At 38.5% G+C, this 26,643-nt stretch overlaps 1 protein-coding gene across 2 annotated transcripts in view; it reads right to left on the minus strand.

Moving 5' to 3' along the window:
* Window positions 1–742: 742 nt before the first annotated feature.
* Window positions 743–26,643, minus strand: part of LOC122807402 (zinc finger protein 70-like) — a 319,715-nt gene continuing 293,814 nt past the window's right edge. For both annotated transcript variants that reach the window (XM_044078437.1, XM_044078436.1), the window contains exon 2: window positions 743–3,069. In XM_044078437.1, the coding sequence (XP_043934372.1) occupies window positions 1,151–3,034 (1,884 nt within the window). In that variant the 5' untranslated portion in view covers window positions 3,035–3,069 and the 3' untranslated portion in view covers window positions 743–1,150. The remainder of the gene's footprint in view (window positions 3,070–26,643) is intronic.

The following is a 26,643-nucleotide window of genomic DNA, read 5'->3' on the forward strand; positions in this document are numbered from 1 at the left end:
AACAGTTCCCATGTTTCCTAGTTTGTAAAGGAAACTACTCAAATTGCAATTACTTCTTTTAGTATGAAAGAAAGAAAAACGTTCCTCTGGGCACCACAGTTTGATCTAGACTCTAGAAGAAGGGTGTAGCTTTTAATATATGCAAGCAGACTCTGTTCAGATTTCTATTTTAAAGTTACTTTTCATTCTTTTTAAAACCTTTATGATTGTCATCAATGTTTGCAAAGAAAAGAAAGGTGCTTGTTTCACCTTTCTGCTAACTTTAGGCTATCACTACTGTTCTTTAACATAAAAATCCCACAACTAGTACTGTGCTTAGATGGATACATGTTTTCAGTTTTCCTACATTCTGGCACTAATTATTCTTCACTGCAAACATTCAATCATCATGTGTGCTAAAATTATTATAGAAACAATATCTCAGCCTGTAATTCTAAACAATCTAATCTTCCCATAGAAATGCTACCCACAACCAAAGACAGGAATTCTACAAAATTTTTGTGCAAGTATATCTATACACATACACACAAATATATATATATATATATATATATATATATATATATATATATATATATATATACACACACACATACACACACACATGCACATACACAATTTTATTTTACTACAAATAAAAGTGGTTAAATGAAGTAGTCTAGAGGGTAGTGAAGGCCTAGAAAATGGGTGGCGGCTTACATAATTTACATTACCAGGACAAATAATCCTCAAACAACAGAACTTGAGACTTTGCTTTCTGCACATTTCTTAGTATCATAATTTTCTCAGCATAAAAATGACTTTGTATCTTTTATACAAATAATTTACATGCAGTGAAATTCTTTTAAACAAAAACGGTTCATACAAAACACATGGCAGTTAAAGCAGCAACTGTATGCTTAATTTAGTATCCAATAAGAGTTTTAAACATTCCATTCCCAATGAGACTGTAGCTGTAGATATGGAATATTCTACAATCGCGAAACATACACCTGACGTACTCACAAAGGATGACCCATCCCATTAAATTAAAGCAGCTTCAAGTTTTAACAACAAATGTAACTGAAAATGTCAAATTACCAGTCATGGTCAACACTGTAATGTGACAAAACGTTTATGGGGTGAGCCAACTCTTTATAGCAAGCTGCATTTACAATGGGTATCCTTTTCTATGTGCCTTCTCATGGACTGTCAAGTAAGAAAGATCTTTAAAACATTTTTCACAAAAATGGCACTTATATGGTCTCTCTTCGCTATGCACCCGGTGATGTTGTAACAAGAGAGAAGGGCGTGCAAAAGCTTTCTCACATATTTCACACTTGTACGGACGCTCTCCTGTATGGGATCTTTCATGTATCACTAGATACGATGACTGTTTGAAAGCCTTCCCACAAGTTTTACAATCAAAAGGCCGCTCACCTGTGTGAACACGTTCATGTGATGCCAGAGCATTAGACTGCTTAAATCCTTTTCCACAAATTCGACACACAAAAGGTCTGTCACCAGTATGTACCCTCACATGAACTTTGAGGCTGTGCCCATAAGTAAACTTTTTTCCACAAATACCACAGACATGTGGTTTATCGTCACAGTGCTGTCGTTGATGCAAAACAAGAGAAGTGCTAGTAGGGAAGTCCTTTCCACAGTCACTGCATTTGAAAGGCTTCTCCGTGCAATGAATGAGCATATGTCTCTGAAGCTCATATGGAGTTCTGAAATTTTTATCACAACAGGCACAATGGTAGGGTCGTTCACCAGTATGGCTACGTCGGTGTTCCTGCAGGTTGGAGGAGCGCTTGAATGGCTTCCCGCATATTTCACATTTGAAAGGACGATCATCTGTATGCACCAGCTTATGGCTCTTGTAATCTGAATGACGTTTGAAAGTTGCATCACAAAGGTCACACTGATAAGGCCTCTCCTCATTATGGACAACCTCATGACTAAACAACTCCCAAGCCCTTTTAAATGTCTTCTCACAAGCTTTACATCGGAAAGGCTTATCCTCTATGACAACTTCCTGAATGTCTATATTACCACAGTCTTGATCTTCTTTTAAGTTAATTTTTATAACAGGGTCATCAGCATCGCTTGGCTCATATTTGGCTGTGGAGTAACTGCCATTTTCATCAATCAGCTGAACAAAAATGTCTTTACTTAACTCATGTGAAGCAGGTGGCACCTGATGAACTTTAATGGGATTTTCAAAAGTGACAGATTCATCTGGTTCTATGAAGGCAGCAGTACCCTTGTTACATTGTATTCTGGGCCCTGCAGCACTGCTGATCTCATCATTAAACTTTAGTGAGTGAAAAGCCACATCAGACTCCCTGATATCATCTTGGGTTTCTAAACACCTCACATAACCATGCAAAACATTTTCAGTTGGCATGTGATATCCATCTTCAGAATCACCATTGGTATCATGCATCACTGTAAACTTCTTGGTACCTTCAAACTTTTTAATGCAATACAATCTTTTAAAAATTAAATCTGAAGGCATATTGCTGGAATGAAACTCCGATTTTAATACTGGTTTAGATACCTCCTTTTGAAATAGTACATCTACAGCTTCATTTGATGGAGATTCTGCTGGAACATGGATCAGCTTTTCTGGACTTGAAGAATGGGCAGCCCTTTGGGGATGTGAAGAATCTACATCTACTTTTTTATTGTTCTCAATTTTACTTTTGTTAATGCTTTGGTTCTTTGGGATTTTACAAGTGTTTTTTCTTTTAGAAGAGACTTCTTGTAATAAATAATGCAGAGAACATCCAGGTTTCTCTCTGATTCCATATTCTGCAGTATCTGTACTGCTGTTTAATGTTGAGCTACTTATAAAACTACATTTAGGAGATGTAAAAGAAGCTTGTGCGCATGATCCCTGTAAACATCCATTCTTCCCATTGTTATCAACATCTGCAATGTTTTTCTTTGCTTCTTTCTCATGATCTCCACTTTTGTCAATCATTTCATACTTTTCTGATGAAAACGGAGGATTATGCCATGTTGATTTCTCTTCCACAGTGGCCATGACTCAGAATACCAGTCTTAGTACTATCAATGGACCTACATATAAGAAAAAAAGAAACGTATAAAACTAATGAATACATGTATAACTGTATAACTACACAGCCAAATATACAAATTAGTAGCATATGTTTATTATTAAAACAAGAATAACACATTTAACAAAATACCTACTCTTTATTCAGAAAAATGTAGATTTGAATAAACCCCTCCTATAATTATACAGACCCTAAGGCATACAAATGTACAGTATACATTAAACAAATGTTGTACATGAAATAAACATTAACATAGGCAACCTTCAGACTCTAGACCTAACTCAGTTCGGCTCTGTCAAGGGAAGACCATGCCTACTAAACCTGGTGGACTCCCTTGAGAAGGTCACCAAGGCAACAGATGAGGGGAAAACGGTGCAGATTGCCTACCTGGACCTGGCTACGGCATTTGATACAATAACAAACATGGATATAGCTGACAAACTCACCGAACTGGGCATAAACCCTTGCATAACTGAATGGATTGCCAGATAGCTCACAGACAGGACCCAGGAAGTCAGGATTGGAGAGACCACTCCAGAGATCAATCACCAGCAAGCTACCACAGGGCTCCGTGCTGGGACTGCTCCTATTTGGCATCTACTTTTTGGAGGTAAAGGCTAATGTCACGGGCCTTTGGCTGACCAAGTTCGCAGACGGCTGCGTACTGGGAATGGTCACAGATTCCCTCAATGACACAAACATCTTACAAGGTGATTTACCACAGACAAATGATTGGTGCCAATGTCAAAGATTAAAAGTCAATGCTAAGAAATATATTACAGTGCTTTTTGGGCAAATTGCCACCCAAGCTAATTACTCCATCAATAAGACACCCCTAAGAGTTGACGTGGCAGTCTGGAATTCTGGAACATATGCAGACAGTAATCTGGCCTTTGAACTTTATCAGACCAATCGTTGAGTATAATACCCTCTTTGGCATGTATGTGGTCAGGTACATGCCCCTTATGGCATGTATCTGACCAAACATATGCAACAGCTGGAATGCCTTTCAAAGATTCCCTACCATTAGAATCCAAGGTATAAACACACTGTCCTATACTGACTGGCTTAAAGTCCCATCTCTGTACTCAGTCTCCTGCAGGTTACTGTGAGGCAATCTATGCCTGGCATGCAAGGCATCCTTGGATCCAGCTCTGATGGAACTTTTGCACATCCACAAATGAATAGCATAAGAACCACTAGATCCAATGAAGTGATTTACATTTTGCTACATAAATAAGAAACGTTGGCAAGACAGATATGTGTCTCAGAGGATCCCTTGCTCTGGAACAGGCTCTGCATACATGTAAAGTAGAGTCTAGCCCTAGCCCTATTTAAGCATAATCTTGACTAATGGATGGGAAATTGTACATTTACTCTGGGTCTGCCCCCAAGTCTCTGGCAGAAAGAGGCAGACAGCAATTCCCAAGCAACATACCCCCTCCAATAACTTCTAGAAACTTCCTAACATACCCCCTTCCTAATAAACACCAATGACACACAGAGATTTTGACACACAGAGATACAACTGGGTAGGGCTTTATGTTTAGACTTATAAAGGCCCTGGTGGTCATTACCTAGTACACACTTATGAACCTGTAAGTAGCTCATAAACTACTTAGGGCTCACTGGTGTCACAAAACAATCACCACAAATTACAATGAACAAAATATATAAAGATCTTACCATAAATGAAAGTTCTATACTCACTAGATCAACAAATCTATGAAGGAGGCCTCAACAGTGGACAAGTACTGGAATTTCTGCTCCTGTAATCACCAGCTCAGCTATTTTCTTTTTTTATTCAGTTGCTCACAGGCATGAGCACTTTCTGCAACTGTATACTATGGTGTGACAAACCAAGCTAAGACTGCATGTTCAGCCCCTGTATTATTCGGTACAGCCTCCATTTATGGAGGAAAAAAACATACAAGTGCCCCAAAATATATACTTGCCTGACTTATAGCAAATGTTATTCCCAGTCAACAGACAGAGGGACCATCAATACAGGTGTACAATAGAAGGGCTGTAAGTATTCTATATAGAGATAAACTCTCATATGTCAGTTGATGTGGTGAGTACATATCCGCTACAGTTGATATCGACAGCCCTGTGCATAACTGACGGGAAGAATACTGTGCACTAAAAATATATCATCCAGGAGAATGGACCTTCAAGACCAACAGAAGAAAGATTAGAAATTGAAATCATACAACACTGAGTTGGGAATAAAGGTCTATATTATTTCATCAAACAGCCACATTGTCAAACGGCATTTCATCAGAGATGCTGTTTACAGATCCCTTCCATGTAGGGCCCCCCCCCTGCTAATTATATATGCCAACTCTGAGACTGCACTACAGTGGGGAAAGGACAAATTTCTTGATCCATACCATAATGCAACCTCAGTCAGAACAGTTTGACGAACTGCATTTCCGAAGAAATGCCACTCCACAATGTGGCCATTTGATGAAATAATAGGGACCCATCCCAGAGTTATGGTCTATGCTATAATATTTGATAGAGATGTGGACTTATGACTAAGTGGTCAATGCATACATATCTAAAATGACATTCCTGGCGCAAACATCAGAAGTATCCAAGTTCTCTGTCGAATGACTTTTGACAATTGCTGTTGGCCACCTGGATGCAAAACACAATACAAAAGGCAATCTAATCTACTTGTAGAGCATTTACTAAGCAACCACCAGACCCTCCTTTACTGAAAGAAGGGTGGCAAATGGCTATTCTTTTTCTTTTTAAACTTAGGAATCTTCTTAAGATAAAACCTGAATGAGGCATGCACACCAAAGGTGTTAAATCCATTTCTCCTTTGGATTCTGCACCCCAAAAACAGGGAGGTGAACACACAAAATAAAAAACAATTCTGACACCATTTTCAGTAAAAAAAAAAAAAAAAACATTAAGTTATGTAATTAACAGAAAGTTAGACTTAGTTGTTCTCTGTCTGGACACTAGAAACTGGAGGACATGTCACCTCTGGAGCATTTTTCTTAGCAAAAACTTCTACTTGTAAACTTGAGCTCCTCCCCTGTCCTACGAATTCCAGATCCTGAGAAAGATACTTCAGATTGAATAACAGTGATTTACAAGGAAAGAAACCCCAAATAAGACATATCTAGAAAAAATATGTTAACAGGGACCACTGAGTATAAGCCAGGCCTCCAGAGTTCCCACAGATATCTTCAGAGGTTAAATTTAGAAGGGAGTTAAGGTGGGCAGATTGCTCCACTGTCCGGACTGAGATCAGTTAAACAGTACAGCTGTGTAAATAAACTTAACATAACAATAGATGTTCTAATGGATCAATGTGACAGTAGCCTAATCTATTTGTGTTATATTACTGACTATGATATGACCACTGTCCAGCTTTCAAAGTTTTAGGGCTCCTTCCGCAATCGTAAACTGACAACAGCTTGAGCAGAAGCATATAAAAAGGCAGTTTGGACACCAAAAGTTTCAGAGCTTTCTTGTCCCAAAAAGGGAGGGGGCATACAGATCTGAATGGAAATATGTTGGAAAAGGAACATTCAAACCAAAAAATATAACTATATACACAAGGGTATACACATCCACACCCTGCCTGGCAATGCATTTAAAACAGCAAGCAAGGGGGGAGGGGGAGAGGGGACAGCTACTGCAACACTGATCCATTAGAACATCTAATGTTATAGTAAGTTTACTTACACAACTGTACTATGTTCAAAATTTAGATCACTGCTGCAGTAGCCTAAACTATTTGGGTATATTACCATAGCTTAGGAATAATTAGAAAGGAGGAAGGAGGACAGAATTCAAGAAACCATGAGCCCCTGAAGAATGGCATAGCAGAGCTTGATCTAGATCTGGATAAGAAATCCAGTTTGTAATGTTTTGTGAAAGTATATGCAAGTTACCAAGTTGCTACCTCTAAAACATTTCTAGAGTTCATTCTTTTCCCAAAAGTCACAGAAGAAGCCAAAGCCCTGGTAGAATGGGCATTGTCCCTGCCTGGAAGTGACTAGCATAAGAACCATCTGGAAATTGTCTGCTTTGACACTTGGTGTCCTTTTTTATTACCTTTATAGCAGACAAACTGCTGTTAACCTTTCCTGAAGGGTTTGGTTTATTTTACATTGTTGACCAGTCTGTCTGAGCACAAAGGCCCCTTTTAAGCACAGGTAAGCTCCAATACAGGCATTACAATCAAAATCTTTTAAGTTATAGAATATCAACGATGTCAGGCAGAATACAATTAAACTAAACTTTACAATGTCAAAATAGATAGGTTTGTAACTGCACATACAGTAGTAAGGCTTCTTACACTAATTTCTATACAGATATAGTTAGATAAATAACTATGCAGTAGGATAGATGACAATACAGAGTATAGAGGTATTTACAAAGGGTGGATAGCAAAAGGTTGATTTAATGTTGAGATATAAATGAAAAGAGTGGTAAAAGAGTTACGAGAGGCAGAGGTGGAAGTTGGAATGGGTGACATCAGAGTGATAGTTGGTAACAGAGTAATGGAGAGCAAAAAGAGGAGGAGGAAGAAAGTGGAGTTGTTACACTTATCCTGGAGATGTACAGCTATACAGCTAGGAAGGATATTGACAGATCTTCTCTCACATCTGTTTTTCTCTCAGGCTGAGAGCAAGTGGGAGGGCATTTCAGAGTGTAGCTAGAGTTCGAGTATAAGGAAGCTCTCAATGCATTCTGGGCTTTAGTAACAGAAAGGAGGAGTTTGTCTTTAGAGTGAAGAGCTTTCATAGGGTGGTAAAGTTGAAGCATTCCTTTTAGTGTTGGATACTTATCAGGGAAGTATATTATAGTATTCATGAGTATTAGCTGACTATAGTGGAGGCGATGAGGGAGTTCAGTCCAGTTTAGCTGTCTAAGGACTCAACTGTAGCTAGTTCTAAAGGAGCGATTTGTAGTAAAGTGAGCTATTTTATTGCAGCCTTGCTCCGGCTTTTGTCTTAGTGGAAGTATGTAGGTTACTAAAGAGAGGGGGAAGCTTACAGCAGGGTAGGTACTAGGAGGTAAGCTTTAGCTACGGTTTCTCTAGATAGGGTTTTCTTCTATACAACAGGCAGAGCTTTTGGTGTGTTTTTTTTTAATAATAGTTTAGACGTGCAGGTCAAATTTCACCTTGTTATCAATAGTGACTCCTAAGAGTTTGGTGTTAGGGACCTATTCAATCAGAGTACTTAATGAAGAAATTTTGAGAAGAGTTTTGCTTTGGGATAATGTTTTAGGGGTGAAAAAAAGTTTTTTTTTTGGGGGGGGGGTTAAGTAGGAGTTATTCTATCTAAGTAGTACCTGAGCTGCCTGTGGACATCCAGTCTATGCAATATTCTTTTCCCCTTGTTTTTAGGTTCTGTGAAGAACACAGCAATATTAATAGTCTGACTAAAAGCAAATTGTGTTAGGCATAAAAGAAGGATTAGTTCTCAAAGCAACTCTGTCCTTATGGAAAATGAGGTATGGTTGGCTCATCATAACAGCTTGCAACTCGGACACTCTTCTTGCAAAAATCAGAGCAATATGTAGCACAGTTTTCTAAGTTAAGAACCTCAAGTCAGCCTGCTCAGCTGCTGCAAATGGAAGTAGTAGTAGTTTTTTCAAGACCAAAATTAATATCCCAAGAATGAGACACCTCTTTCCTAAGTGGAAAGATATGTAAAACTCCCTTTAAAAATTGCTTGAGTTGAAGATAGGAAGAAAAGGGAATCTAAGGCCAAACAAGCAGAAAAGGTCAAGATGAATCTTGATAGAAAATAAGACAGGATAACAATTCACGCACATAACCTGGAACCAGAGGCAACCGCAACTAGACAATCTTTTCCACTTGCACAAATATGATTTTCTAGTAGTATAGTTTCACCTCCCCTAATACCTGCTGCACATTTCAGAAAAAAAGGTGCCTAAAATGTGTCAAAACTAAAATCCAAGCAGTCAGTTTCAGTGTCTTCTGATATGGGTGTATCAAACAGCCACTGCCTTGTGTGAGCAAATTCACTCCTTGGCTTAGAGAAGCAAATACTCATTCAGACTTTGTCCTCGGTTCTGGAAGGCTCCCCCTTTCTTCTTTCAGCCTGCTTGCCACTGCTTCTTGAAATTCTGCATGTTAGAACTTTGCTAAGACCACTTACTCTGCATACAACAAAAGGATCCTGAAAAGGGAGAAATATTTTTACTGAACTTTGAATAGGAAGAAAATTCAGAGTAACCCCTTGAATTGATTTCCCCTTTCATCAAATCTTTTACGGAACTCAGCATATCTTTCTCTAGGGGAGATTTCAAAACCTAAACTTTAACATCTTTAGCATCTTTTAATAAGTTTTGAGAATGCAACCAAGCAAATCTTATAATTGAACCAGTGGCATCAACAGGGTCATAACAGTACTTAAAAGGAATGCGTAGTTTGCCTGAGAAGCACAGAATTTAAAGAAGCTTTAAGCTTTGAAGAAGGTACATTAACAGTTTAATTTTCTTTTGTTCTCAACAGAGGCTAGTAAAAAAATTAGAATGTGAGCCAGGCAGTTCAAAATTCTAAAAGTTAATATAGCAGAATAATAAATTTTCTTCACAAATCTGTCAAAAGCTTTTCTATCCTTGTCAGAGGGAATGGGGTTAGCATTCACAATATGTTTAGAAGCAGAAGGTTAGATAAATAAACTGCAGGATCTAATTTGAGATTAGCATACAACAATGCATCTGTCTGAGATGCTTTATGTGACCTATCAGATTTTTGGGTGGGCAGGTTGCAGACTGTCAGGCATACTGCAAGCTGTTAAGAAAACATCCTCAAAGGCAGACAACACAGGAGGAATGGCTGCAGGGTGTGGAAAATCCATTTGAAATGAAATCATAATACTTTTGCTAGAAAACAGGGATGTCATTCTGTTTCCACTGAAATAAATCTCATTTTATTTACAGTCTCAGAAAAAATATAACTCTATTCCAAGAACCCCCTAAATTGTTCTGATTATTAGATACACAAATTTACCAGTTGCCTATGACATATTACATAAGAGCAAACTCGTGTGCATATTATCAGATTGTATCTGCTTCTATGTATTATATCAGAGTTTGTTTCTTTCGGCCTTTCCCAGTTAGGGGTCGCCACAGCGAAACTCCGTTTCGCTAATGATTGGCAGTAGATTTTGACGTGCTAGCTTGCCGGGCCTAACGCACAACCTTCAACGAAGGAATGCCCATTCACGCATGTCGCCACACAGAAGACGCTCTAACTGAGAATCAAACGGGCAACGTCTAACTGTGAGGCGACAACGCTACCGCAGCACCCTCACCGCAGTATTTCTATGCTATTTTTGTACTCACATTTGTATACTACTATTGTATTCACAGTTGTATTCCTACTGTGTTTCCCACATTGTCATTCATGTGTATTATATACTTTACTTGTTATTGTCATTGTAAGTAATCATTGTAATTTTGTATGGAGCTTTTCCCTCCGGGCCTCCATGGAAAAAGGGGTTTAATTCCCAGTTGGACTTTCCCAGAAAACAAAAACAAACAAGCAATTAAATAAATATATAACGCTTCAGGAGGGAAAACTGAAGAAACAATTTCCTCAGAATCAGAATCATCAGCATAAGGAAAATTACATGAAGAATCATTCTGCCCCTCTTCTCCATGCTCATCTGTCTGGGAATCACTGTCATATTGTCAGGAGAAATATTTTTCTTTTTCACTTGCAAGGTTGTGAGGAAACAGGATTGAACACATTAACAGCAAAAAATAATCCCTTAGTAAATCACAGCAAATTTTCTCTGTCCGTAGTTAAGGATACAGGGATAGAAACATTCGTAAGTTTCTGTTTTTTTCTTCTCTGGAGATTCCCTGGAAAGGGACCAACCCAAGTCAGGAACACTAGTCCAGGAATCAGCTGCTAAGTAGTAAACCTTCACCTGCTCCTTTCTCAGAGACTAACAAGAGTGGTTCTCCCTTGCCCAGTGAGGGGACCCTACAGCCTCAGAGGATGTAGCAATCTGTCAGTCCTTAGTGGTTTCCCGATGAGCTACACAAGAGGTTCCAGGAGGAAAAGATAAGTGGTTTGAGGAGCAAGTTTTTGCCAAAGCAGTCACCCACCAGTGGCTGAAGCAGTAATGGAGCCAGCAGGGCATCCAAAGACTCCCTAATACCTTTCTCTTTGCAAATTGTTGAGCACCAGTCATAAACCCATTGCTTGCTGTAATAAATGGCTTACAGGTAAGAAGCCCATGCTACACTCTACTTCGCTTTGCTTCCCTGCCCTCCCCCCAATTCCATCCCATTCCACCAGTTGTGTAAGTAAATGTAATAACAACACATGTTCAAACAGATCACTGCTGCAGCAGCCTAAGCTATATAGTTATATCCTACCTAGGACACAGTAGCAGGCTAGCTTCCAAAGTTTAAGGGCATCTCCCATGCACACAGACCACTGAAAGCTTGATATAGGTAGGGAGAAAATTAGTGGTCTGGGCACAAAACCCAAAAAAGGGAGGCTAGAGTCATGAGAAAGAGGTCAATCCTATGGTATACAAAAATCAATATCCTCACCCTAGCAAAAAAAAAATCATATAAAAATAGGGGAGGGGGGGGTAGTAGTGATCCATTCAAACATCTATTGTTAAAGTGGACATACAGAAATGTTCCATGTTCATCATTTAGTCACCACTGCAGTAGCTTAAGCTATACTGACAGAATAACAAAGCTTAGAGTAGGAGAAGGAAGGAAAGATAAGGATCCAGAATCCTCTGGAATATGGTCCTAGCAAAGCCTTCTCTAGACCTGAAAAAGAAGTACATTCTGTAGTGTTATGCAAAAGTGTAGAACACCAACTTGTTGCTTCTAGAGTTGTCAACTCATTTCCAAAAAGCCACTGAAGAAGCTAAGGTTCTCTTAGAATGTGCCTTAACCCTGTCTGGAATTAACTTATTATGTGGAAGTAACACATGGAAATAGCATGAGACAACCATTTGGAAATGGTTGTTTTGCTGTATATTAATTTTAACTAGTCAGATATGTTCCTGTCCTGTGCTGGAAAGTAACTGACATTCCCCCAAAGGAGTAGTCCCTGCACCATAAGGGCCACTTATGAAACTGGCCACTGTCCTGTCACTTGACCATTAGGCTACTCTGTGTAAGCCACCAGTTACTGTGTATCCTTAGCTTCTTGTCTACATTCAGTAAATGTAAGAAAACCTGCTCTACTTTGTGCCTCTACTGCTAATTCTTGAGCACCAACCATAAAATGATTCTGCAACAAACAGCCTAAGGGTAAGAAGCCCACTACACACTGCTTCAATTTGCTGCCCTACCCCCAATTCCATCCCATCTTACTCTATCATTATACTTCTCACACACATCTATCATGCGTGACACCACTCCCTATACCTTCTCAAACAACTTTACTACTATCAAAAAACACTCCTGTTTCCATCCTCCGTTTTCCTACTTTTATCTAACATTTAGCATCATTCCCAACTGCCATTCTCCCTCCCATACTGCTTTGTACTATATCCTCTCCTACTCAGACCCCTCCTCAAATCTACCTCTGTAGCTCCTGAGCAAAACCCCCTCTTCCGTTCATTCCTGCAATCTTCTCTCATATTCTACAATCAGATTTACATTTCTTCCTCTATAATATCTCACAGCTTTCTGCTTATCTCTCTATACAGCTTGTATCCCTCTACCTTAACTTAATCCTTCTAAATCCAAACACAATTAAATCAGTACTTCTTCCTTTCTACCCTACTTTACCATACCTATTTTCCACTGTTAACAGACTCCTTGCCATATAAATTCAACCTCATTCATATCAGTATTTCTCTATACCTACTTATCCATCCTATTATCTTACTCTAATTTACTTCTCCCATTAATCTCTACTACCTATAACTCCTCCCACCACACAGTATCACCTATCCATGCATCATTTTAAATCCCACTACTTCATCTTCTGTCACTAACATTTATCACTCTACTCATTCTCTCAACCAGCTATTACAAGTCTCTCTCCCACTGTTACTTACCTACACCTACCACACAATACACAAACCAGAATACCACAACACATTTCTCTAATACTACCTCCAGCCTTCTCACCATTAATTACATTAGAATTCTGAACTACAAACAAGCAGTACATGCTCCACTATTATCCAAAACTGTCTATAAACTCAAGCCCAGATATAAGTGGCTTTTCAATGGCTACATTGTTAACTGTGTAATACTACTGAGAGGTGATGTACATCCCAATCCCGGACCAACTCATCTAACCCCAGACCTACCGAACCACCTCCCTAACATCCTGAAACAACAACAGGTTACCTTTCCAACCAGCTAGGGGTTGAAATGGTACACAGCAACCTAAGAAATCTCTATACTAAAATCACAGAAGTTCATGCCTGTAGATCCCACTACTTCCTGAATCTCTTCATAGCCACAGAAACCTGGTTAAAGCCAATTATCAAACATACAGAATTACTCCTATCAGCTTATTAGAAAGACTTTGACAAGGAAAACACAACAAAAAAGCAGGAGTTGCTATTTTCTGCAGAAATGTTTTAGATCTCTCCACTTACCATGATACTATATCCATGTCCAACAATGCTGAACTTCTCATCTCACTCCTCAAACTGAATGCTCACAAATTTCTAGCTATCATAGGTCTATACATACCACCTGGTAACAACATTCCCATCCTGGAAGAGATCCTCCGCTGGATCTCTGCCAGTACAAGACTGGAAGCCATCTTGATAAGACACATTAACAAGAGATTGGTAAAAGATAGCCCTAGAAAATCCAACAAATTCAGTTCAGCTATATGGCTTCTCTCACTTGACTCAACTAGAATTAAGAAGGCCACATATAAAGGCCATCATACACTGGATCCTTACATCCACCCCAAACAATGTTGTCTCAAGTGGCACCCTACCTGATAGACTAAATAATCACTGGTTAAACTACATAATCAGACACCCCAAACAGCCCCACAAAGTTCATCACTCTAACACAGTCCGAAACCTCACTAACGTTAACTCTCTTATCATTTTTGTAAGCTACACTCTACTGATCTGTCTGTAAATTATTACTAAACTCAAAAACACCCAAGTTTGATCTTTTCCCTGCAGCCTTCATGTTATAAATGCATTAATTGTTACTGTATGTTATTTCTCTATTCAATAATTAGCCAATTTGTGCTGATTTCTCTTTATTGTGTTAATGTTATGCTCATGTAAGAAATATTTAAAAATATTTAAAAATCATGTAAATAAGCTAACATGTTAATGTTTTTACTCTACAATTATAAATGTACATCATGTGTAACTTTAAAGTGCAGCTTTTCTCTGTGAGCCTCCTCTGCAAACGGTTCTGCCTAGTCAGGTTTTTCCCAGTCAATGAAGACAAATAAAATAATAAATAAATACCTTCAATAAAGAAACTTTTACTTCCAGCCTACTTCAGATCATCTGGGCTCCACTTAAAACTCTCCCCCTTGATGAAGCATTAGACACATTTAATATAATATTTCTAAATACCCTAACACAGCAAGCACCATTAAGAACCAAAAGAGTTAAAAAACAACCACCCCTTGGTTAACTAAAAAAAAAAGCAGCTCATGTACCTCAGAGATAAAGCCTGGAAGTGATGGCTACAAACCAAGTCTCAAAGATTCCTGTGACAATACAGGCAGTCAAGGAACCATAGAAAACAATGCATAAAACAGCACAAAAAAAGCTTATGATAAGCAGCACCAAAATTCTTCATAAAAAAAAAAAAAAACTGGAAATTCAGATATACTTTGATCAATCTTTGAAAACTAACCCAACCTAGCCCATCCTCAACCAATAACTTCCAAAGCATTGCTTCACAGTTTAAATCACATTTTATCAACACAGTAACCTCTCCCCTACAAAACAGAATGACTAGAAATTCAGCCATCCCACCTCAGTCACTGAAGCCACTACAGACCTTCAGACTCACTCCAGTGCAAACATCTACAATTAAGAAATAGTGATGCTCTCTTATGGCTAGAACCACTGTCCCTGACCAACTTTCACCTGTAAATCTCTAATTCGCTGCAGACAGCTTTGCATAATCCTGTCTTGATTTAAATGAACCACTCTAGTCAAGAAAAATACATCTCCACTTTATGGTAAAAATCCTATATAATACCCTTCAAAATGGTGGGTCATCAACCAAGCTCACAGACTACAGACCAACTGCCATTCTGTCACCCTTAACCAAAATCTTGGAAAGATGTATTCACGCTCAGTTTACAACATATAATACTTCTCATAACCTCCTTTATCCCTCACAGCATGGTTTCAGACTCAATCACAGTACAACCACTGCAATTTTAAGGTTCACAGATATAACAAATCACAAGAGAAATTCAGGTCTTCTAATCTCAGACCTATTTCTGGAGTTTCCCTTTTAAATCAGCGAATGCTGTTTAATCGAACCTTTTTGTTCGAAACAGCAAAATCATGAATGCACGGAACAGTGGTCCATTTTTGGAACTTTGCCATTTCCTCCACTATGGTGCAATCTCGGAGTTGGTATATTTAAGTAGGGGGGTAGGGAGTGCAGCCCCCCCCCAAAAAAGGGTTGGGAGCATAGCCCCCCACTTTATTCTGCATTTGTTTTTTTTTTTTGTTTGTTTTTTTAATGGAGCAGTGATTTTTTTTCTCCTGGGAAAAAAAAAATCGCTGTTCCGTGTTTTTGACATTTTGCCATTTCGACATTTTAGGGTCGATTATACAGAATGTGTTATTTAAAGTGTTCACTGTTATAATATAGACCCTTTCTGGATATATCCAAGACATATGACTCAGTAAATCATCAAATTCTACTAACTAAACACTCTTCCTATCGGCTATTACCCTCCACACTTAACTGATTTCTTAGTTACCTCACTAATAGGTCCCAAGCAATGAAATGGCAAGATGATTTCTCCTATTACCTTCTTATATAATCAGACACCCCTGGTTATTGGCTAGGCTTGTAATGGTCCGATAGCCTAGAATTTACCTAAGAACCTGCACAATGCTACTTTTGACACCCATCTCTCTCCTCCCAAAAAAACTACCTTTAATATATATCCAACAAAACCAATATAGAACTGGTATCCCACACTAAACTACTAGGTGTGATTATAAATGACTACATGAAATTTAATCACTACCTTCAGCAAGCCATAAATATGACACACCAAAAGCCAGGCTGCCTCTATAGAGTCAACACTACCTTACTGACTCTGCTAGACAAAAAAATAGCCACTTCCTTTCTATTCCCCACCCTATTATATGCCTTTCCTACCCTAACCAATCTCAACTCATCTCTATCAAACTACAACAGTGCTACAAAAAAGTAGTCACATTTTCAACCAACAAACAGTAAGGATCATATAATTGCCTGTCTCTAAAACAATTAAATTGGCTCAAACTAATTTTCTATTGTACTCACAATTCATTACAACCTTTAAAGTACTGCACAACCCTGTACAAATTCCCATCTCTTAAATCCATCATTCATTCTTATACCACTATGAGACCACGATGCTCCATTGACAAATTATTTTCCAAAACTAAACCTAATAACAGAGCAGGATATTCACACTATTTACACTGCATTGCTAATAGCTGAATACCATCCCACTCCACTTAAGGAAAGTCTGCAACCTGAAAGACTTTAAATGTCAACTAAAGCAACACCACTTAGATGAATGGCAATGCACCTGCACCTCCCCTCATTAAACTGGTACTAATACAGCTGTTTCAGTTTGTGGTATAACTCTCTGCTGCACAAAGTTTATGTACTATTATCACAACTATACCCTCTTCAATCTTATCTACCTTGTGCCTCCCCTCCCCTCCTTCCTTTCTTTGCGCTAATCTAACTCCTTAACTTCCTATATCCTAGATTTTGAACAAGTTTTTATAATAACAAATACTCTTACATAAAGCCTGACAATCTGTGCATACTAATGAAACTTCACTGCATATAACTCCCAGTATTTAAAAAATGTATTCATATACAACCCATGCAACTTTTATAATATCTGATGTCAATGATGTCTGAATAATGGAACTGTTGCTCATGAATGAATCAGACTCTAAATGATGAAACAATGCAATGATGTCCACGTTGCCTGTATAATGGAGCCATCTGCTAAAAGAGGGTACTGTGTAGTCAGACTTTCCCAGTAAACAAATGCCAATAAATGAATGAATGAATGGATAAATAAATAAATAAATAGTGTTTTGATACTGGTTGTACTTTTTTTCTTACCTTCATAAGAAATTAATAATTAATCAGATAGTCTGGATGTTTTACTTCTATCAAGATAGTATGCGAGTTGTCTGTGGACATCCAGAGTATGAAGAATCCTTTCTGCCTCATTTTTAGGTTCTGGAAAGAAGATAGGGAGATGAATATCTTTGCTCAAAGTACTTTTTGTTACCACTTTAGGCATCAATGAAGGATTTGTTCTCACAGAAAGCTCATCTTTGCTGACCTACCATAAGACTTACAACTGAGACAGTCTTCTTGTAGAAGTTAAGAGGAATGAGTTGTCTGTTTTCCATGTCAAGAACCTCAAGTCAGCCTGAATAATTGGTTCAAATGGAGCAAGTGTTTGGTTTTCTAACACAAAATTAAGATCTCAAGGAGGAGCCACCAGTTTTCTGTGAGGGTTATTATGCAAAACCCCTTTCAAAAAAATTTCACATGACATTGTATTTAAAGAGGGGATCCATGGGCAGACATGCTGAAATGGCTGACAAATTAACCTGTAAATCTAGAGAAACACTAGCCTGAAAGGATGCTGGCTTTTTTGTTTGTACTACCTAGAAAAAACTTTTCCATTTCCTAACGGAAAGACTGTCTAGTAGCAGGCTTTCTTGCCTCCATTAATAACTGCTGCACGCCCTCAGGAAAAAAAAAATGCCTAAACAGTATTAAATCCCTACCATTCAGGCAGTCATTTGTAGATATTTGGGATACGGATGTATCAAACACCCCTGATCTTGTGTGAATAAATCCAGTCTTTGAGGAAGCATGTGGTAATTACCCCTGGCCACTTCTAGAAGAAGAGAGAACCAATGTTTCCTGGACCAGAAGAAAGTCACCACAACGATCTTTGGGGAATCCTTCTGAATCTTCAGAAGTACCCAGGAAATCAGTGGAAAAGATAGAAAAGCATACAGGAACATTTCTGTCCAAGAAAAAGAAAATGATCCATCTTCCAGGCCTTCCTGCATGGAGTCCTGGAGCAGAATTTTCCAGTTGATTATTTAGAGAACAGGCAAAAAGATCTAACTTAAAGTTTTCCCCACAGATGTCTAAAAATTTGAAAGATCCCCTGATTCATTTCCATTCATGAGTGTCTGCCCTAATCCTGCTCACACAGGTATATACTAGGTTAATGACCACCAGGGCTTTTAAAAGCCCAGCTACACAACTCAACCCAACTTTGTCCCCATGTAACATGGGCATCTATTTGGAGTATGTTAGTTAGTTGATAAAGGTTTAGTGAGTGAGTGTGTGTGTGTGTGTGTGTGTGTGTGTGTGTGTGTGTGTGTGTGTGTTAGGAAATGTTCACTGTCGTCCTCTATCAGAAAAAAGTAGGAATGACCCTCCTTTAAAAAATCCAAACTGGGATGGGTCCAGTGTCTGTAGGTTGCCATTGTCTTTGTTGATCAATTCCATGACAGTTTGTTCCACGGCTTTGCATATTAGACTAGTCAGAATAATGGGTCTGTAGTTTCCAGGATTGGTTGATGGTCCACCCATGTGAAGAGGGATAACTGTTGCAGTACTCCATTCACATGGGACATAGACTGTTTTAAGGCTGCAGTCGAAAACTGACTCAACTGGTATAGGTCATGTCTCAAGCTATCTAGGAAACAAATGCTGCCTGGGCCCACTCAGGCTGTGTTTTTGGCCTTAGAAAATGCCACCATGATCTGCTCAGCTAAAAGTTGGGGGGTTATGCTTCTAGGGTTTTTATGGGGGGAGTCAGGGAGGGGGCAGGGGTGGAGTTAGAGCTGAATTTGTCAACCAGCAGATTCACTATGCCATTCTGCTTGGTGGAGGTGGTGCTGTGTGTTACCTTTAAGGTTTTAGACATAGCTGTAGAAGGCCTTGTGGTTGTCTTTAGAATGCAAGACTATCTTGACCTCTTAATTGTAGAATTGGTTGCCTTTAATTAGTACTCCTAGTTTCCTGTTTAATTTAATGAGTGAGCTCTTGTGATTATTACAGTTGTTCTATCTGATTTTGGTCATGTTTTTTTCCCTTTTGTTACATGCCCTTTTAAGGTTAGGATTCCACCAGTGTAGTTTACTTTTTGGCATTTTTCTGGCAGGTACAGCTGCCTCTATGCAGCCATTTACATGGTTGTACAGGGTTTCTCTGAACAATTTCATATAGGCTGCTATGAACCAGGGTTTAGAGGGGCACTGAGTTTTGACAAACTCTTGCTTAACAGAATGTCGTTTGCTTTAGAAGAGTTCATTAGTGTTGCAGGTTTTGCTGGGTTTTCCAAGATAACTTTTATTTCAAAGGAGACAGCTTTGTGATCAGACTTCAACAGTGAGGATTTGACATGGGGGGAGTGCAACACTCTCCCATATTGGTAAGTACTATGCCCAGTATGTTTAAACATCTAGCTGGAGCATGCACTATCTGGTCAAAGGTATTTGTGTTAATGAAGTCTATGAAACGTGTCTGCAAGCTGGAGGCAGTGCCTGTTTCCCAGTCTATACAGGGGTAGTTGAAGTCTTCCATGAGTAGGGTATTTGGTTGAATGATGAATGCCTCCAGCAGGGCTAGGTATAAGTTATGGGATACTTGGGGGATAGATGGTTCCTTATAGCTTGCTAGGATATGATAAGAGACTTTATCTATGGTGATTTACATGTGGATGAACTCCAGGATATCATCCTGTTTAACCAACAAAGAGGTAGACTTGTTGCTAATGTACATCATGACACCTCCACCTTTAGTCCCTGTCTGTGCTGCTAATGGCCTAAATGTGTAGAAGGCACTGAGGCCTTACACTGCTGGAGTACTTTCTGCGTCTTTAAACCATGTCTCGGTAATGGCACATATGTCTATATTCTCCAGAGTGAGGAGAGCTTGTAGGGTGTGGAGCTTCCTGTTAAGGCTCCTGCCATTGAGCAGTAACACTTTTAGGCACTTTTGGGTTTTATTTGCTAAACTGGTAATTTTGTTAATATGGCATTGCCTAAAAAAATTCTAAGGCGGTGAATAAAGTTTTAACCAATATCCGGAAGGCATGGGGGGACAGGTGCAGAGCACCCTTGGCAAGGCAATGTGATCCGTTAACCATGTCCTCCCATGCTGACAAATATTGAATCCCCTTGGAATGACAGCAGAAACTAAGCCAACTGTTACAGTCAATCACTTTTTGTTCATACTATGGCATCATCCTTGGTGAAGGTAAAATGCTACTCAATGCAAAGAACGTACCTGTCTGAGGCATATATTCATTGAGATCCATAATCTCATATAGTCCAGTGAGGTATGTCTCAGGTCATTTATACTTACATGAACTATGATATAATCAAACTGGCACTTGTGCTGCACTGACTTAAATGTATGCGTAACCTGTCAGATCCTGGCTTCAGATAAGCAACTAACCTTTATCTTCTTCTTGTCTAGTCTGGTGAGTGGGGCATCTGTGTGTTGTACAATGGAGTCCCTATGACAAGAGTCCTGGCTAAAGTGGTTCCTTACCTTATAGGCTTCATTCTTGGGGGTCTGTTGGGTGTAGGTGTAGCTGAGGGTCTTTGGTGTTGGTTTTGGTATGTGCTTTAGAGATTGGTGAGGATAGGTGCTGTTGTTTGTAGGCTAAGGAGGTCTGAAGTTTGGGAAGATTGCTTTTTAATCCCTCAGCATAAGACAGTCTATTTGTGTGGTGGACATTATGTGTAGTGGATGCAGTGTGTGTGTTCTTGACAAACTTTTAAGGAGGCTACGGATGACAGCTCGGTTACTAGAGCTGAATTCAACCAGATGATGACTCTTCTTACTCAGTTATCGAATTCCATTAATGCAAGAAACCAAGACGGTGATTCTGGGTTACCGTGCAATCAACTTCTTGTAACGGAAACACGCAATAAGCGCAACGAGTGTTCTGGAGGAGCTACCGGTTTTATTTTAAATGGGGAGGCTGCTGATAACATGAATCGTGGTAGTACTGTTGCAGCAGGTTTAGGAAAACCTGAAAAAGTGCAAGGAGCTGGTTTAGAGAAGGGAAAGAAGGACTTTAGCTTTAATGCGTGGACTGGAAAGCATTTCTTTTTTCAGCAAGGTACTGTGACCAATTCCTTCAACGAAGGGGGTTGAAGGAAGTTTTAACATCTTTAAAGACAAGTTGTATACATTAAAAAACAAGCAGCTAGAGATTGACTATTTAAGGGAATGTATTCGTGTGAAACGCATTCCGAAAGGATTGCGTTTCTATAAATTCCCTAACAATGCCCAGCCTGGAACAGTTTTTTATGATAAATTATGTGCAATTTTTGATAATGCTGGGCTTGAAATGTTAAATTTAATGATCTTAGAGTATGAGAACCAAACTGAAATGTTGCTCAAAGATTTAAATGTTTTAAATGATAAAGTTGTTAATGATAGAAGTTTTTACAGTGTTAAAAGAGATTATGAAAATGCGTTTGTTGAAGTGGATCAGTTCTGTAACAAAATTTTAAATCGTAAAATTAAGAAGTTAGAAAGGGATTTGTTAGATTATAGGGATGGTAAGGCCTACCCTAATCCAAGCAGGGGTAGATGGATGCAGGATACCACAAATACGGATCCTAATAAGGTAGAACAGGTATCTAGAAGTAATAATTATATTAACAATGTTACAGAACCACCCACAAGAAGCGAGAGGCTTGCTGAAAGAGGTAGGAAGAACTAGGTTCAGGATTTTCAACATCCCCCCAACAGAGGGGGGAGGGTATTGAGACAGCAGCAATTGGCATGGACAGGCCATCGCAACTGAGTATAGATGAAGAACTAACTCCCTTAGTAACAGAATTGCACACTAACAGACAAATTATTTTTAGGAGAGATAATTTTTCTATTTTTAATTATACAGATTTGATCCCTACACAGGCTTTTTTTAGTCTTTTTACGAAAGGCTTACATTTTGTCCCCTCAAAGGTATCTAATACAGTAGAAGCAATTTTGGATTTGAAATTGTTTATTCGACAAATGAACCTTCAGTTATTTTTCAAGGGGAAACCTAAAAATGATTCCACTCTTATTAGGTCAAGCACATTTAACCCTCCGGTCCATCCTGTTTAAAATGTATTTTCAGAATTGGCAGAAAAAGAGATAAGGGAAATGCAAGGTAAGACACACAAAGCTGGTTTTAGCAATTTAGTGCAAGCAGAACTAGAGCTGATTGACTTGTTGAAAAAAGAAGGCTGCAGGATTATGAAACCAGACAAGGGAGGGGGGGTTGTATTAATGCATGAAGTTGATTATGATGCTTATTTACATGAAATGTTGCAGGATGCTGAGCATTATGAAATTGTATCAAAAAATGAAATTAACATTGCATATTCTAAGATTAGTTTTCATCTGTTTGACCATTTATTGCAAGGGGTAATTAATAAGAGTCTTTACAATTTTCTTTTAGTGGACAAGCCCAAGGTTCCGGTTATCTTCGGAATTCTGAAGACACATAAGGGATTGGATTCCCCTTAAATTTAGACAGATTGTGGCTAGTGCGGGGGGCATTACGGAACCTTTAGCTAAATTTATTGATGCTAAACTTAAAAAAATATGTATCTACTATTGAACACATCTGTAAGGATTCTTGGGATTGTTTGAGAAGTATAGATCAAACTTAGTTTACTACGCATATGCTTATGGTAACCATAGATGTAGCAGAATTATTCCCCAGCATCCCACACAGTACAGGACTGGAATGGTTAGGAAAAATTTTGGACACTCAATCAAGTCTTGACAGTAGAACAATTAATTTAGTGATGGAATTCATGGAAATAATATTGGACAACAACTTTATGTTATTTAATGGTGAATTTTTCAGACAAAGAAAGGGTGTTGCTATGGGGAGTCCTTGCACTACAATGTATGCTAATCTTGTGCTCTACCATTGGGAACAAAAGTTTGTGTTGCGGATTCCCTGGAATAGGTTTATTAAATTTTACAGAAGGTTTTTAGATGATATATGTATTTTATGGGAAGGTACAGAAGATGATTTTAAGGGATTTATGGAATACATTAACTTTAGCACAGATTTTTTGAAATTTACCTACTCCATTGATTTAAATGAATTGAATTATTTGGATATTACCCTCTCAAAGGATTATACTAATTTCAGATTCCATTCAAGAATATATAGGAAGCCCACGTTTTCTAATTCTTATTTACATTTCAGCAGTGGGCATCCTTTTTATCAAAAAAAGGCTATTATTAAAGGGCAGCTCATTAGAGCTTCAAGAATATGTAGCTCACTGGAAAGCTTTAGCCTGGAAGCTGAGACTATTACAAAATTATTTTTAGAGAAAGACTACCCCGAATCTTTGATTGATGCTATTACCCAGAAAATTTTTAGAAACAGGGAGTCCAAATATCCAGCACTATTGGGATTAGGCAAATTACAAGAGAAAAGTGAACTCAAGAAAGACATTGAGACTGGAAATAAATTTTTGCACACTTTTTCTAGTAATTCACATAAGGTGGAATCCATCATTCTTAAATACTGACCCATTTTGGGGGTCAATGAGGAAATGAAACAATTATTTCCGAAGCAGCCACATTTTATTAGAAAGAGGGGTATTAATTTAAAGGAGCTTTTTGAAAAAAAGGGGAAATGTAACATTAACAATAAAATGAAGTGGGGTACATATAAATGTGGTAGTTGCAATCAATGTTTTGCCATGTTAAACCACACTATTTTTCATTTACCACATAGAAATTTTACAGTGAGAACCAACAAGCACTACAATTGTGGAACCAAGGGGGTGGTATACTTAGGAGTTTGCACCTATTGTTTAAGTTTTTACGTTGGTAAAACGGAGAGATCTTTAAGGAAAAGAGCATATGAGCACTTCTACGACATTTCTAGAATAAGGAGTCCAATGTATTCTTTAAACACTCTAAAAATTGTGAGAAAATGAACTTAAAGTTTATGGTGCTAGAACAAATCACCCCAGAGGTAAGATGGGGGAGCTGGGAGACTCGTTTAGAGTTTCGTGAGCTTTTTTGGCAGTTGAGATTAGATGCCACTAGCTCTCCGGGGTTAAATGACAGTATTAACATAGGATGTGCTCTGAAGCTCAGAAAAGCAAAGCTTTGAATGAGCATTATGTTGCTTACACATTATATTATATCATTATCTGATATTATAGCATCGATTTTAATTTATGTTTTGCTATAACACTTAATATTGTGAAATTGCTGCTATATCAATGTTTACATATGCACATATTGCATTTTGATATTTTTATGGTTTTAATTGAAACATTTGAATTTTAATTAATTGAATTCAATTTATTAGTCAGGTGATTAATCAACTTGTTATATAAACGAGAATGACACTATGGTTTCTATTCATTCATTGAAAAAGCCTGGCAGGAGCTGGGTGAAAGCACTTGGATTTATTATTGTATTGTGATTTATTAAAATCTGTGTTCCTAACTTTTGGCTTCGGGTCCTGTGCTTTTGGATATAATTTTGGACTTGCTGTGTGAGCTGTTTGGTTTTGTTTAAACTATTTTCTTGACAAACTTGTTTGTAAGCAAGATTTTTGCCTCCAAGGAAATGTTGTATGTACAGCTCTCACATACTGTTAGTTTCTTTAAGGATTAAAAGGCTGTCTGTGAACATGAGACAATTCCTACATTGTCTCAGTATGCTCTTATTTACCAAGCTGGCTATGGAGACATTTGGAAATTGCATACCCATGTTGTCCGGGCCTGTATTAGGACAGCTTTTATGGTTGGAGGAACAGGTTATACAGAGGTCTCCTATGGTGGAACTGAAGGTTAGGGAGTAGAATTAGATAGTGCTAAGATATGGAAATTTGTGATGTTAGACAAGCAATGGTGTCTAACACACAATATTGTTATGATGGGATACAAGATGCCTGTTAAGTGAGCCTCTGCTGTAAAGCTATACCCCATGTTAACATGGCTTGTCTGCACAGGGGGTAAGATCTGGTTCCTCCCTTGCTTGTTTATGTACCACATCACTGTGGAGTTGTCTGTACACACTTGAAGAGGTCAGGGGACCACAGATGATTCAGTGAATTAACAGCATTATCTGTATTTTGGTCAGGTTTTTTTGTTCCAAAGACCCAGCAAGATTTTGCCCATTGATACTTCCCCCCAAACAAAGTCCGAGGCATTTGCAGTGACTGCACTGGGCAAGAGGGAGAATGGAAGACTTGGATTCTGAAAATGTAATGTCTTCACACATGATCTCCCTTTTTTACAAATCCCAAGACTGGAATTTTAAAAGTCAATGGGTGTTGAAGTAAAGACCACAAAGATTTCAGATCCCACTGTACTGTTCTCATGTAGAGTCTTGCAAGGGGTATCATGAGAATCATGGGTGCCATGAGACCCAGAATCCTTGGACTGAAGTTGGAGTGAAAAACCCAGAAATAGATCTAACAACAGGTTTATTTTTCCCGTGGAAGACAAGCTCTTTGTACTGAGGTGTCCAGCAAGTACCCCAGAAAAACAATCATGTGAGAAAGATACAGAAAAGATTTCTGAATGTTCTCTTCAGATCTCAGCCTGTGTAGGAGATTCTTTACCCAAAAGAGAGATTACTGCCACTCTGAACATATCTGCAGTGATACACAAGTCATCTAAATACAGAAAAAGGTGGAAACCCTGCAGTCTGCAGTGGGCTATCACAAGAGCTAGATGCTTTGTGAACACTCTTGGAGCAGTGGATAGCTGAAAGAGTTAAGGCAGAAATCTGATAAAGTGATCCAGACACACAAAACCTTAAAAAACACCTGAAATCTGGATGAAAAAGAATGTGATGATATGCATCTTTTAAATATAAGGTCACTAAGAAATTCAAATGTGGAAGAAGGGGTAACAGGTTGTGAATTGAAAGCATTCTGAACTTGGGCACTATCACACATTGGTTCAGACAGGAAAGAAACAAAACTGGTCCCAGAGAATCTTTCTTTGGCATCAGAAACATTCTTGAAAAAATCCTTCTAACATAGGGGGGAGGAGAACAGCTTTTATTACCTTTTACATTGCATCTGATGTAAAACAAGAGAAAAAAGAACCCCCCATTAACTTCTGTAACCTAGATGGATCACATTCAGGACAAGACCCTTCATATAATGGGGGGGTTCCTACTTTTTTTGGAACCTCCCTACCATTGTTTTTAAATGTCTGCTTACCAGCATTCTGCCAAGACTGTTTATTTAGCTTTTTGCAGAAGTTAACAAGGGAGCAGCAAATCCCTTAGAAAACTGAGAAAAGGAGGGCTAAAAATCTGAGATTCCCAGAATCAGCTTCCC

Source organism: Protopterus annectens, chromosome 1.part1 (assembly GCF_019279795.1).
Source record: "Protopterus annectens isolate FY-2018-M chromosome 1.part1, PAN1.0, whole genome shotgun sequence".
Lineage (NCBI taxonomy): Eukaryota > Metazoa > Chordata > Ceratodontiformes > Protopteridae > Protopterus > Protopterus annectens.